Consider the following 15,420-nt stretch of genomic DNA (forward strand, 5'->3'; position numbering starts at 1 on the left):
AAGGTTCACTTCCCACAATACTTATTTTGATAATTTTAATGTTAAGGAGTAAATATCAGAAGAATGTTGAGCTTTTGATCGGAAAGCTTCATTTCTAAACTCTTGTTCATGAAATTGCTGAAGATTTCATGATACATGTTGCCTTCCAAATTGATTTTTATGTTGAATTTTATTTGGTTTTTTATCCCTCTATGTAATACATCTTCTGTTTCTCCCGTAAATTTTTAAAATACAAATGTAGGTTTAAGTATGAATATTGTGTCTTTCAATGCTTTGATTGATTTATGGGAATTAGTTGTAACAAGAATTCATTGGTGTGGAGCCTTAGAGACACCATGATTTATAATTTTCATTTTTTCATTGATTTCTAAGTCAAAAAAATTATGTGAGAAGAGAGATTCACAACTAAGAGTGTTTTTTGAATAGAAATTGAAATCAATATTCAAAAGTTTACACATTCAAACAAATTGCACAATAACTACATGCGCCAAACTCGTGGTGTAACTAGGAGTAGTTGTCACGGTGTAGATTAAGGGTCTCCAATGCTGCACCTTAACATTTGAAGAAAAAAAAATTAAAGCGTTGGTTTTATTTTTCGAATTTTTTATTTCATGTTTTGGAAAATGTGGAACATAAACTTTCACACATATAAAAACAAAAGTCTTGTTCCCATGAGTTTAGCTCAGTTAGTAAGGGGCATCACATATTATATGCAGGGCCTGAGGTCGAACTTCGGACACCCCATTTATCCACCTTAAAAGTGGAATGTCTAGTCACTAGACTACCTAATAAAAAAAAACAAAAGCCTTTAGTAAAAAAAAAAAGTAGATTAAGCCAACACTATACCTATTTTTCTTATAAGAAATTGGGGATTTATCTTCATATTTTGAATTTTAAAAATTTATACAATTCAGATTGTAAAATATTCACATTTAGGGGGAAAACGTTATGTATAAGGACAAAGTGTGAAGTTAATAATATTTTTTTTTTTTAGACAAAGACAAAAGTGTGAAATTAATAAGTTATAGAGTAAACTTTTCGTTATACTATGGTGTTGTGAATATAGATCTAAGTTATAGAGTGTATTATATTTTTCTTTTCAAAATATATTTGCTTCATTTTTAAAGTAGTGGACTTTACTATTAATGATGATGATTAACCGGAAAATAACCGAAGAACCAAAATTGTTAATAGTCCAAACTATGGGACTTGAAAATTATCTTTGCTCCTATCTTATTTGCAAACTAGTAGTTAAAAATATAATTAAAAAAAATACACGCATGGCTTAGTTGTTCCGTGTGGAAAACACACTCCTTTCCTTTGTTTATTTGCTTTCTAATTTGGGTTACTTTCAATTTTCAAAATCCTCAACTAAGTTTAGAAAACACAATTTGATTCTACCTGTATGATACCCCATTTCTTTTTACAAACAAAAAATTTAATTATAATTAAGGAGCATAAAATATACCCATCCAACTGGTACACGTGAACACATAGCTCAATTAACAGAGACATTGCGTATAATATGTAGAGATCAGAGTTTAAATACTGTATTCAATATTCATACTTATTCAGCTTTAAAAAAATGAAATTTTAGTCACCGCATAACTTAACAAAAATAAAAAGTATACTAAACTTATAATTCAAAAACTATATACTTCAAATAGTGTATGTAGTAGCCAACCAAATCTTTTTTACCACCGCACAGAACCTAGATAAATTAAAATGGTTTCATTCTATATCAAACGGAATCAATTAAAATGCTCACTTTCCCATTTGATTGTTTTATACCTTCTCCGTCCCAAAATATAAGAATCAGTTGACCACTGCAGTACACCAATGCATAATTCTGATTACAAATATCTTTAATTGTTCATTAGTAAAAATTATAAAAATTTAAAATTTTGAAAATACTCGTCGAAACAAATCAAACAAGATCTTATATAATAATATTTAGATTTATATATTTTTATAAAAATACGGTCAAAACAAGACATATGAATAGTGAATTTAGTCAAATGAAACCTTATAAAATAGGACGGAGGAGGAGTACATGCGAATGGTTTGGTCATAATTAAATGAAATCTTATTTAATCTCCATAATTAACGAGTGGATTAGTGACAGAACAAACCAGTACTTTAATGGTTGGTTCCACTTAATTTAGCTAAAGCTGTGGACTTGAGTCCATCTACTAATTAATTTAGTTGATTATATTTCCCCAACATCCAATATTTCATATCATAAATAATTGATTAAAAAACAAAATATCTCCTCTAATTAAATCTGCCACATCATGCATCACGGATATGTATAATACTTCACCAGTCCCATTTTAAATGATACTTTTTTGACTTTGATTTGTCCCAAAATAAATGAGTAATGACATATACAACTTTCAAACCAGTTTTTCCAATTTTATCCTTTATGTAGATCCTGTTTATGTGTGACATACTCAACTAATTTAATCATTATTACTAGTAATGAAAAAGGTAAGGGTAGTTTAGTATTTATACAACACACTCTAATTTATTTATGTATTTTTCTTAAAGCGTGTGAAATGATCAAATAAGTCATTTAAAATGGGACGGGGAGTAGAAAGTAAAACTGTTGAAGGCTTATCCATATTTGTTAACTATTCTATTTTTTAATGGTTAAGAAATAATTCCACTAATTTCCCACTTTAACTAAGTTTGAAATTAACATATTTTAACAACACAACATAGCCTGTTGGCTAGCCGACATTGATGAAATATAAAACATATTATTGAGTACGCACTACTATATAGCTAGCTTAAAAGTTACTACTCTGTCTCAAAATATAAAGGAAAATTGGTCAAAGAAAGTTGATGTATTTGGTTAAAAATTTGGACTAAATACATCAACTTTGGTTGACCAATTTTCCCTTATATTTTGGGACGAAGGGAGTAGCATTGTTGCTTTAAAAAAGAAAACACTAAAAAATAATTGCTTTATTGTGAGATAACTAAAGAACAATAAAGAAGAATATAGGTTCCTTGTCCACCACAAAAGAATATATTTCCTCTCTCTCTCTCTCTCGATATAAGTCACTCTTTTAAATAAAAAATATTGTTCATCTAAATTATTAGATATATCAATAAATAAATTACCAAAAACTTTTAATTATTTTAACCTTATACAGTTACTAGGATAAGATCTTTTATAAAAAAAATTATTAAGATTAGATCTTCCTGTCGTTCTTTCTCAAACTTTAAAGGATAGACATACAATGATATTAAGTCTTTTTTATCAAGAGATAAGAGGCAGAAGATTTAAAAACATCAAATCAAGGTACCAAAAAAAAAAAATCAAATCAAATAGTAAGAGAATATTTTTAAGAAATAAATTTCCTCACTCCCTTATTATCTTTATCATTATATATGCTGCATGTCCTAAATTCATACAACTGGATCATGGCTATTTTTATTTTTTTTTGACACAGGATCATGGCTAATTGATCATGACAAAATATACAATTCTTATGATTTTTTTGCTATTGCTGTCATATACAATATATTACATTCTAATACATGACTTTAGAATGTTTCATTTATTTCTTACAATGACAAATTAGTCTTTTTGTTAATTTTGACTCATTATAATTAAAAAATTAATTTGTCATCGTATGTTCATACATATTATCCAAATCTTCCACCACTATATCAAATCTAGTGGCTACAAAAGTTAATTTTAACTCCCTTACAAAATGGGAAGATTTAAACGAGAGATAATATTTCTTTAATTCAGCCTATTTTTTTTAATTTTTTATTGGTTTACAATAAGCTGTGAATCGAACCCAGGACATATAATGTACGTGCTAGCCAAACCCCTCATCACTAGACCAAACCTAATGACTTTCTTTTCGGCCTATTTAGACATAATTTTAAATATTTATAATTTTGAAAAACATAATCTTATATTTTAATTTTCCATTAAAATCTTTCCTCACCCTTCATCTAACCAGATATATTAAAAGATATCTTTTTTTTTCATCCCTCTCTTTCATTAAAATCTATTTCTCGTTTTCTTGGTTGAACCAGAAGTAAATAAAAATACGATGTGCAAACATTGATCTTAGTAGTGATTTAAGCTAAACAATATATATACGTATTATATTTCATGAATTTTTTTTTTAAAAAATATGGTGAGGAAATATTTTAAATTTTTATTTGAGTTGTATTTAGTATATTGTCTTGCTAAATAAGGTTCATGAATATAACCGTGTACTTTATGTTTAACAATATTTAGTTTTGACTTGCTAAATAAGGTTGAATAGAGTCAGTTCCATTTATGGTTTAATACTTGAAATAAATATATGCATTCAATGATGGTGAATAAAATTACTCCCTTCCTTGTCTTCTGTTTAAAAGTGAGAAAAAGTTGGATCAAGTTGAACTTTGCAAATAAGTTATAAGTTGACATGTTCAAAAAAAAAATGACATGTTAAAAATCACTTAGTTTAATGTATTGAAAAAAGAAAGAAAAAAAAATTGATTTGGGGTGAATCTAAATGTGGGTGGGTTAAGTTATAGGCTCATGACGGTTAGTTTGAGCATTTTTTATTAGTAAATTTGGACGACTATTAATTCATGAAATTATACCAGAAAATTAACTCCATTGAAAGAAAAAGAAAAGTAAAAAAAAAAAAAAAAAAAAACAACTCTATTCAAAATGAAATCTTGAGACTATGCATAAAGGATATATAAAACTTTATAGATCTAATTAACAAAAACAAAATATGTATAAAATCATCAACCTATTAAACTTATATAACAAAGAAAGATGTGGAGTAATTAAAATTACAAATTAAAGTGCTGGAAATAAAGAGATTAAAGTTGATCAAACTACAACATGGTTTACAAGCTTAGTTAAACCAAAAGTAAGAGACATAGCTAACCATCCACCAATCAAAACCCTCAAACATGACTTAACCAAAGGTGCTTTCCCAAGAAAACCACTCAACCCACCAAAAACAAACAAGGCAAAACTAACAACACCAACCACAACTCCCAATCTAACCTTATAATCTTTCACAAAAGCCGCGCCGAGTAACGGCACAAAAGCCCCGACCGCAAAAGCAACGGCCGAGGCAAAAGCGGCATAATAAGGATTAGGTAATTTATCTTTCTGAGAAGTATTTCCTTGTCTTTTCATTTGTGCATACTCAATATCATATTGCGAATATACCGACACAAATTCACCGATTGCCATGCTACATGCACCGGCTATAAGACCAGCAATTCCGGTTAGAATCATTGTCTTAACATCTTTTGTAACAGCTCCAACACCCATCATTAAGGATGCTGTTGAGAGTAAACCATCATTAGCACCTAAAACAGCTGCTCTAAGCCATTGAGCTCTTTGTGTATAATCTTTTTCTTCATTTTTTTCAACATCCATGTTGTACACTTTTGATTCACTGCGAGCTAGTGTAGCTGCATGGTGGTGTTGAATTTCAGCCATAGATCTTAGAAATACTATGTGAAATATTGAAATGATGAGTTTGGAGTAAGTGTGGAAGACACACGCCATAATATATAGAATTGAATTAGTGGGTGCCACGCGTGAAAACTAACATAAACTTTAATTTAGAATCTAATAATGCGTTCATACTTTGGATGCTAATTATCTCTTTATACCGACTAATCATTCTTTTCAAATACTATAGAAGTATCAAATTTTTAAATTGGATCAGGGTTTATTGAGCTTCTCCTATGAAAGATTGTTAAGAGAATCGAGTTCGACTCCTGATAAAAATAATTCTTTATCAGATTTTATCTACCTAACGGCCAAACTCTGAATTACTGGAGCTACTTTTATCGGAAAACTAGAGAATTAATGAAAACAAATCAAGATATAACTCGATGAAATGTGTCATAAGAAACAAACATTAGGAAAAAAAATTGTGTCCATGTATTCTATTTTTTAAACTTTAAATTTTTGTATTATATTTAGATATTTTAAAATATACCCTTAAGATATATGTTAGAATAATCTTTATATCATCGTTGTTGTTGAGTTAAAATTGAATATCTCGTGATTCAATATTTTTCTTAATAAAGTTTATTTTTTTTGATAATTTTTCAATAAATTTAAATAAGTATATAAAACGTGGGAAAGGAATATATATTGCACCAGTAATAATTTTCTTAATAAGGTACATGATGTGCAATATGGGGTAAATACAACAAATTAAATATTACCACTAAAACAGTAAGTTTCAATTGAAAGGAACAAAGGTGATTTTGCTGAGATTCGAACAAGCTATGGTCAGACAACTTTTTAAAAGTATCCACCCCACGACAGCAAGTTTCAATTGCTAAATGTGAATGGCAGCAATACTGCTCAATACCAAATCGGATTTTTTTTTCACCACCAGTTTAATCTGGTTCGGGGAATCAGTTCTAACATCAAATGGTTTCAGCCCCTCCCGATTGTAGTTGCGGGAGATCGAATTGTGGTCCTCTCTATCAAGTTCAGCGTCAATCACTACTGAACCAACTAACGGTTAATATTTACTCAATCAGATTTGTTCTATTTATATAACATTATCTTCGTCCCTAAATATAAGACTCCTTTAAGAAAATTATGGAGAAGGTACATGCCTATTGCAAAAGCTTAGATACTACCAACTGCTTTTCTGGCCATTTTTTGTTGACGTTGGGGGAGAAGTTTATGATCCAGATATAAATTCTTGGCTTGAAATGCTCGTTGGTATGGGCGACGGTTGGCCGGCAAGGCAAGCTGGAACGAAATTGAGTGTTACTGTCAATAATGATTTGTATGCACTTGATCCTTCAAGCTCTCTCGGCTCGGCAAAGATTAAAGTATATGACGAGGAAGGTGATACTTGGAAAGTTGTTGCGGGAGATGTTCCTATTCACGATTTTGCTGATTCAGAATCTCCTTATCTTTTAGCTAGTTTACTTGGAAAATTCCATGTGATGATTACTAAAGATGACAATCACAACATTACAAGCTGACATGCAAAATGATTTAGTTTCCTCCCAGTCGTTGTCGTCATCGCCGGATAGCTCATTCAGCGAACTTGCTGAATCATCAGCAGAATCAGAGACAGACATTTGGAAGGTTACAATCAAAAAATAGAAAGGTTATTGAAGATCACCTCAGGAAATAAATAACCATGTTGCAGTTTCTCCATGTTTACATTCCGCGGTACCTTTGAGCAGTGTCCTGCAAATTTATTTTGTTTTATAATCTCGTCATTGGATTAAGATAGGAGAGATGACATAGCACACTAAGATAGAAGAGGATACACTCATGGTTCACTGTTATGCGGTAGTAACATAGTCAATGACTCGATGCTCAGTTTATATTAAAATAAAATAAAAGTTTTGCCGAAAATATATAATAACTTTTTATTAAATCAAATGTTGTTTTATTTGAGATTTAGTCTTATGATTTTTTTTATCAATTATAACTCAAATTACTCCAACATTGGCACTTAATAAAAGAAAAGGCCAGACGGTAGTTTAGTTGTAAATGGGAAATAAATAAAATCAGCCTGATCCACCCCAACTAATTGGTAGAAGACTAAACTGCAATTTAAACCTAACTCAGACACAAACCTCTGCATGCTAAGACAGGAAGATACTAATACACCCTAAGACTAACCATCAGTCGATAAACCAACTGATTTCATATCACGCAAGTATTTTAGATACAACAAGGGTTTAAGTTTGCTGCTTTAATTAAATGGAGCATAACACATATTTGAAAGGGTTTAAACGAAAATTCCTTTATGAATCAAAAAGATTTACTTAGGATTTTAAGCATTGCCATGGGAAACTACAAACCAAATCAATTATTAAGGTTTTTTCTATAGGCATCGGTTATCTACTACTTGTGTCATATTATGTTGATGACAAAAAATTACATTTTAAAGTTTCATTTTAAAGTTTCGACAAACTCCCAAACTCATCCATACATACACTATTTCAAAAATAAGAGTGGATAAACAACTCAATAACTATGGATCACTTATTTTTAAAGAAAATACATCTTAATTACATTTATCAAAGAACAAACTCTTGATTACACCAATCATCCAAGAACAAAATGATGCCTTTATTATTCTTTAATGCCTCTGTTAAAACATTTAGTTTTTCAGTGAGACCTTAGTTTCTCTTTAATATTAAGAGAATAAAATTAAAATATCATATTAAATTTAAGGCTACTTCTATTTTAATAACACACAAAGCAAAGATCGGTTGATGTTTGGATGAATGCAACTTATGAAGTTGGAGACACTAGTCCGTGTCCAATTTCATGTCATAGTAACATGGAGCTTTTCTTACCTTGTTACATAAGTTATCAATTATTTGAACTTATCGTTCTTTACTAGTTGGGGATGAATTTGACATGATCTTCTGTGTAGAAACAAAAAAGTATCTTGTGTTGATATTGTTGCTCTTGTTCCCAAACTAATATTACACTTTCAAAATAATGAATTGGCATAATTTTATTATTAATTATCATCCAAGGTCTCCATGGGTCAAAATTTCCCAATGAGCAAAATATGTGTCTTGAATCAAAGATTACAAAATCACAGGTTTGGGGGCAGTTATTTGGGAATGAAGATAAAACAGAACGGTATTATAATACCAAAATATTCTCCCCCTATTACTTCAGTTTGGTGAATAGCTTTGGTGCAACCTGCATTGCAAAATTATAATTTATCAGCAAATACAAAAGAAAATCAAGTGGTTAAATGGTTATTTACAAACTAAACATTAATGATTCAATGAATACTTACACATTTGTCAACACAATACCAATAATCAAAATATTGTCCTGTGCAGTGTTTCTGACCAGAATCATCACCGTGAATCCTTTTAATGCATGCCTGTAGCAATTTAGAGGATTAATTTTCTTTGCAAGAGCTTCTTTCATAAACAAAAATAGGGTCAACACTTGTTATTTATTTTAAATTTGTCTTGGCACATCAATTTGGTATCGTGTGAGATGGAGTGGAATCAGCCTAAAAAATGCTAATTCCACTATGCTGATAAGACAACCTTTGGCCAACATTGAGCCCTACCCTTCTGCAGACCCACAACGGAGCTGTTCTTTATTGTCCATTAATACTCACTCAGGGTATCTATTCAACCAAACAAGTCATAACCTAGGGTTTTCCGACTATTTTCATACAATGTTGGTTCTCTCAACTCAAAAGAAGGAAGGGGATGTAAGAGGCAACCCCTGCTAAAATAAACTGTTATTCAACACAGAACTGAAACCATCATATTCATCTCTCTATCCCTATTCCTAGGGGTGTAACGGGTCAGTTTAGTTCGGTTGTCAATAGGAAAAAATACAAACCAATCAAATATGCACAGGTTGGTTTGGTTTATTTTATGCAATTTTTGTGAATGGACGTGGACCAAACTAGCCCCATGAAATATGGGTTGGTTCGGTTTGGGTGATTGGTTTAGCTATAAAAAAAAAGGAGTAGAACATAGTAATTTTTTTCCAGAACTCGACCTTTGTTGCATCTATCACAAACCAGAGAGAAATAGAGGGGCCACAAAATCTACCATGATCTCCAACATTCAAAAGCCAAACCACCCCCGCCCCAAAAATAAAACCTCACTTTCTGCTAGTCACAAGTTGTGACTTCCATAGCCACTCACCAAAACAACCTAGCAACTTCCCCAAGCAGCAGTTCCACTGTTCATCCCCATCCCCATTAAAACCCACAAACTCGACTCTTCACTACTGAACATAAAACTGAGACAGAATAGAACATCAGAAGTCGGAAAAGGCGTGGCTGCGTGGGACGCCATGCTGGCCTTGTCGGAGGGAAGGAGGGGCCTGGGTCAGAGATTAAGATAGCGGTGATGAGAATATTAGGCTAGGGTTTCTATGTTTGTTGGCTAAAATGAAATGAGGGTTTAAGGGAGTAATGAGTTGGGTCGCGAGAATAGGTAGTAGTAGGCTAGTAGTACAGTCCCATATTTATTAAAAAAAACAGTAATAGCACAGTACTCGGGCTGGGTGACCATACTCGGTTTTCAAAACTGAAACCCGTCACCTGAGCCAATCATATCATACTTGGTTCTTTACGGTTCGGTATTTTACCCGAACTGATGAACAACGGGTCATTTTCAGGTTGGATTGGATTTTCAGGTTCATTGGATTTACCCAGTTCACTTACACCCTTTGCATATTCCCACATACCCCAAAAAAATGTAATATTGAGGCCTTGGTTTATATCATGTTCCATTGTGTTAGATCTCCAACAGAATATAGAAAACACTCATTCTCATTGTCATGAACGGAAATAGATCCTCCATTTTTTTCCTCTCATGTTCACATCTCAACCCTTAACTAATGTTTCTACATTTTTTTTTCAAATTTCAATATTATCCCCTCTTTATATTTTAATGGTCTAGATTCTCGCATTACTTCATCATGTTTTTTCTCCAATTGAGAGGATCCTAGTCCAACTTAAATGGAAATGATCTTTATATTAATTTCCCTCACTTGGAGCATAATCCTAAAACTCCCCACAACTGAAGTGTTATATTTTCGATAGAACGAGAGAACAGCAAAATAAATCATAATAAGATTGTATAGTTTCATCATGACTATCTAGCCAATCATCCGCTCTAAAACAAACAGATAAACAACTCATTTAATTTAACCTTTCCTTCATTACATTGAAAATTAGTGGTAAACCCTTCCTCATTCCTTCGTATACACTCATGATTATAGAATTCTCCAATCATCTTTTTCAGTAAATAAACCATATCACAATAAACTGTATGAATTTGAAAATAGTAAAAAAAAAAAATGACAAACCTGATATTCAATTAACGGTCTAACACATTTTGGTTTGCAAGACTCTTCAAGAAATCTCTTCTGATCAACAGGTTCCTCATCAGCCCTGAATTCACAATAAAATCAAAAGATTCAAATCATCACACATTAACACAACAATTACATGAATCTATCGTCATTTCTAGAATTGGATTAACCAAATCAAAACATGAAGGTTTGAAAATCCTAGATTTAAAAATCGGATGTGTTTGAATTCAAATCAAATACAAATAATAAATGAAAGAGATGAAAATGAAAATGAAAGAAACAAAGAAGCTTTGAGACATATACATGGCGGTGCGCGAAGTGAGGTTGCAGGTGACTGGAGGTGTTGTTTGTTTGTTTGTGTTGGTATCGCAGAATCGTAATTTGGGGATCAAGTGCTATAGCTATACATACACTCTCTTCTTCTATTATTACATTCGGGTTCCATCCAATTTCGGTCAAATCACCATAACCTAGTATTAAGTATTTTTACCTTTTACTCCCAAAAAAAATGAAGTATTTCTTTGTTACCACAATATTGGTACGAAGTTTTCACCACTGTTAGTGATGTCTAACCTCTATGAAAAATCTATGGGTCACACAAGGTGATTTTTCCTTCCATTCGAACTTTATTCATACGCGTGAGTCAGAAATTGAACTTCTAATAACCACATGTTTAAGAAGACCAAAACTCAAACCAAAAATTTTTGTTTTTAAATTGTTGAAATGGATTTAATTGTACATGTTACTTGGTTCAATTGATATTGTTAGGTCGGTCCCTTTCATCAAGGTTGAATTCGAAACTTTGTAGATGTGTAAATTTTAGTGATGTTTATCACTTTGTCTAATACCCACAAAAAAGATTTAGTTGTCTGTAATAACTTAACTGACAATGATAATATTGTTAGATTTAACAACTTCATCCGAATTCGAGCTTGATACCTCACAATAGTGTGTTGATCTTTAGATAGTCTTTTTAAAATCAGTTTTGCTAACAATAGGTAAACATATTTGATTTTTGGATTCTCAAAATGAGGTTGGATGAAAAGAATAATAATTATACTGCAAATGTGGAGAATGGTAATGTCTAAGGTGAACTCCTAATCAGGCAGCATCTAAACTATGTAATTTACCCAAAAATAAAAAGCAATTTTTGTGAAACAACTTCATCCGAATCCGAATTCAATCCATATCCATGGCATCTTTGGTTTATACCCTATTCAGAGTTGGTGTTAGGGTTGATCATCTTAAGATCGAAGTGAAACAAATGAAATGATGAGCCATTTTTTCAATATTAGAACTATGCAAAACAAAATGAACTGAAGGCTCTTGAATCAAAATTGCACTTACAATACTTGGCTACGACTTTCCTTTGTAATCACAGTTAGGAGTACGCAATATGAACTTAGTCGAGGAAATAGAAAACACCATGCAATTGAATTTTAGTCTTGGTAATTTCATTTACATTTCTGGAAAAAAAAAACAGACATTTAGTGTCGCAAAAAAGTTGGTAAACTAAATTTGTTTGCATTGTAAGAGGCTATTGTGTGCGTGGGTGGGGGAGAGTTGTGTCTTTCTGTTGTTCATGAGGAACATGCAACTGTATTTTATTTATTTATTTATTTATTTATTTTAAATGTAACTGTGCAAGTGCTTGGGAAGTGTCAACAAAATGCTTAGTAAATGGATTATTTAGTCATATGTTAAGAAGTCCAAATCGATAACAACACTAGAAACTCTAGTTGGTAGTTAGTTGGTACTAGTATTAATTTCTGGCTAAGGCTTCAATGGGAGACCCAACTGTATCCCCCATGGTGTGCAACCTTGCTGTTTATAGTTCGTTCGTTAGATATCAATTATCCACGGAAAATTGAATCAACCCTAGCAGGAAACCTGAAGACCAAATTATCACGAACCTTTGATACTCAGTTCAGTCGTTCACAGAACTAGCAGAATTCAACAAACAGCTGTTAAGGGAAATCCAAAAGGCCACACACTTCCAAACACATAATTATTAATTATCACCCAATGTCTCCATGGGATCAAAAATTCCCAATAATAAACAAAATGAAAACCATACAGGGCATGAGTTTTGGTTACAAAATCATATATGTTTAGGAGTAGTTTTTGGGAACGAAGATAAAACAGAACGATATTATAATACCAAAATATTCTCCCCTATTACTTCAGTTTGGTGAATAGCTTTGGTGCAACCTGCATTGCAAGATTACAATTTATCAGGCAAACAACAGCAAATCAAATGGCTCAATGGTTATTTACAAACTAAACATTAATGATTCAGTGAATACTTACACATTTGTCAACACAGTACCAATAATCAAAATATTGTCCAGTGCAGTGTTTTTGCCCAGAATCATCACCTTGTATCCTTTTAATGCATGCCTGTAGCAATTTAGAGAATTAGTTTTCTTTGCAAGAACTTCTTTCAAAAACAAAGATAAGGCTGAACGAAAATTTGCGACATTTTTTTAATAAGCAAAATTTGCAAATACTTGTTCTTTTTTTAAAATTTGTCTTGATACATCAATTGGAATTGCTATCATGTGAATTGAAGTGGCATCAGAATCATAATAATGCAAGATAAGACAACCTACAATAGATCCACAATAGGTCTACCCTTCACCGAACCCACAATGGAGCTACACATTATTGTCCATTAAGAATCACTCAATGTATCTACTATTCAAATAAACACTTCAGAACCTGAGGTTTTCCCACTAATGTCATACAATGTTGGTTCTCTCAACTCAAGAGAAAGAAGGGGATATAAGAGGCACCCCCCGCTAAAATAACCTTTTTATCAACACAGAACTGAAACCGTGATTTATTTACAAATCTACTATTCCTGCATTACCCAAAAATATGATATTGTGGCCTTGGCTTATATCAAGTTCCATTGTTTCGCAACAACAGAATCCTAAAATCCCCCACAAAAGACTACTACAGAAATGTTATATTTTTTATAGAATGAGAGATGAAAGAAGAGAAAAATGCATCAGCATAAAGGAAAAGCACTTAGAAGTTAGATTGTCATGTTGTAGCTCAGCATAATAATTTAGTTTCATGACTATCTAACCACTCAAACACTCTAAAATAAACAGATAATAAGAGTGTATAGCCTCTGCCAGATAACTCTTTCAAAAGTCCTCCATTTCCTTCGCTAAATTGCATTTCTTTGTTATTTTTGGTTATTGATGTTACTGACTTACTGGTACTCCCTTCCACATTCATATCATATATACTGACTATAGAATTCTCTGATCACATTTTTCAGTAAACAATATCATAATAAAATGTATGAATGTAAAAGGGATAATATAATTGATCGACAAAATGTAAAATCAAATAATAGTGCTTATCTACTTTGAATTCTTAAACCTATAAAATTTTAAAAAGATGTATTGATGACTACTGTTCGCATAAATCAAGAACAAAACTCATCTTTAGATGATTCAGCTTACTCTTCAAAAGAATAAAATTCACACACCTGATATTCAAGTAAAGGTCGCACACATTTTGGTTTGCAAGACTCTTCAAGAAGTCTCTTCTGATCAACAGGTTCCTCGTCAGCCCTGAATTCACAATAAAATCCAAGGATTTAATTTAATTCATATACACAGTCATTTTTTACACCATAATCCGATCATGCACGATCATTAATATACAGTCAGTGTAATCATTTTTTACACCATAATCCGATCATGTACGATCATTAATCATAAAGGCATCTAAAGTCACACATATGATTGAAAAAACATATACACCAGAAACATGAGTATCGAATTGATTAAACAAAATTTATAATTATTTTTTTTAAGTATTTTAGCATATGTTTTCCTTCCTAGATTAATATTCACTAAATCAACCACAAACACATAATAACCAGAAAGATTCAAATCATCACTTTAACATTAATATATCTCAAAACTCATAACATGATCAATAATTTTAACTAAGTAACAATGAATTGCATCAATCAGAAGCATAAATCTAACGTAACAATCACCCCTTAAATCATTTCTAGAATTGGATTAACCTAATCAATCTCTCGGAAGCTTACACTCAAAAGGATGAAAATATTACTGAATCATTAAGAAAATTGAATAAAAAACATTGAATCGCGGCAAGGTTTCAAAACCCTAGATTTGAAAATTGGAGACGAAAAACGTGTTTGCATTCGAATCAAATATGTAAATAATAGATATGAGAAATGGGAACGAAAGAAATAAAGAAGCTTTGAGACATACATGGCGGAGTGTGGAGAGAAGTTGCAGAGAGATCAGGTGGTCGGCGGTGTTGCGTTTTCGTTTGGGTATTGCGCAGTCGTTATTTTCGATCAACTATAATGAAAAATGATGTGGGAAGAGAGAGGAATAAAATAAAATAAATTATCAAAAAATAAATTAAGAAAAAAAGTTACTGCATAAAATAAAATAAAAAAATAAATAAAATTAGAGAGATGATTTTTCATGCGGATTGTGAGTCTTGTAATTTTTTTTATTTTCAATAATTGAGTATTGTAAAAAAAAAAAGTGTTCTTTTATAAAAATAAA

General features: G+C 31.6%; 3 protein-coding genes and 1 pseudogene across 3 annotated transcripts; 1 reads left to right on the forward strand and 3 right to left on the reverse strand.

Annotated features, from left to right (window-relative positions):
* Positions 1–4,831: 4,831 nt before the first annotated feature.
* On the reverse strand, positions 4,832–5,523 carry LOC123910656 (vacuolar iron transporter homolog 4-like). Its single transcript, XM_045961830.1, has one exon. It carries the CDS (start codon positions 5,480–5,482, stop codon positions 4,859–4,861), a length of 624 nt encoding a protein of 207 aa, XP_045817786.1. The 5' UTR covers positions 5,483–5,523; the 3' UTR covers positions 4,832–4,858.
* A 669-nt stretch (positions 5,524–6,192) lies between these two features.
* On the forward strand, positions 6,193–7,335 carry LOC123904603 (annotated as a pseudogene).
* Positions 7,336–8,483: 1,148 nt separating this feature from the next.
* On the reverse strand, positions 8,484–11,313 carry LOC123910657 (cytochrome b-c1 complex subunit 6-1, mitochondrial-like). The gene is made up of 4 exons (XM_045961831.1): positions 11,153–11,313; positions 10,844–10,928; positions 8,796–8,885; positions 8,484–8,695 (listed from the first exon to the last, which is right to left on the reverse strand). Coding segments are annotated over exons 1-4 (210 nt in total). The 5' UTR covers positions 11,155–11,313; the 3' UTR covers positions 8,484–8,662.
* Positions 11,314–12,843: 1,530 nt separating this feature from the next.
* Positions 12,844–15,270, reverse strand: LOC123910658 (cytochrome b-c1 complex subunit 6-1, mitochondrial). The gene is made up of 4 exons (XM_045961832.1): positions 15,115–15,270; positions 14,355–14,439; positions 13,160–13,249; positions 12,844–13,060 (listed from the first exon to the last, which is right to left on the reverse strand). Coding segments are annotated over exons 1-4 (210 nt in total). The 5' UTR covers positions 15,117–15,270; the 3' UTR covers positions 12,844–13,027.
* Between the last annotated feature and the right edge of the window lie 150 nt (positions 15,271–15,420).

Source organism: Trifolium pratense, linkage group LG2, assembly GCF_020283565.1.
Source record: "Trifolium pratense cultivar HEN17-A07 linkage group LG2, ARS_RC_1.1, whole genome shotgun sequence".
NCBI classification, from domain to species: Eukaryota; Viridiplantae; Streptophyta; class Magnoliopsida; order Fabales; family Fabaceae; genus Trifolium; species Trifolium pratense.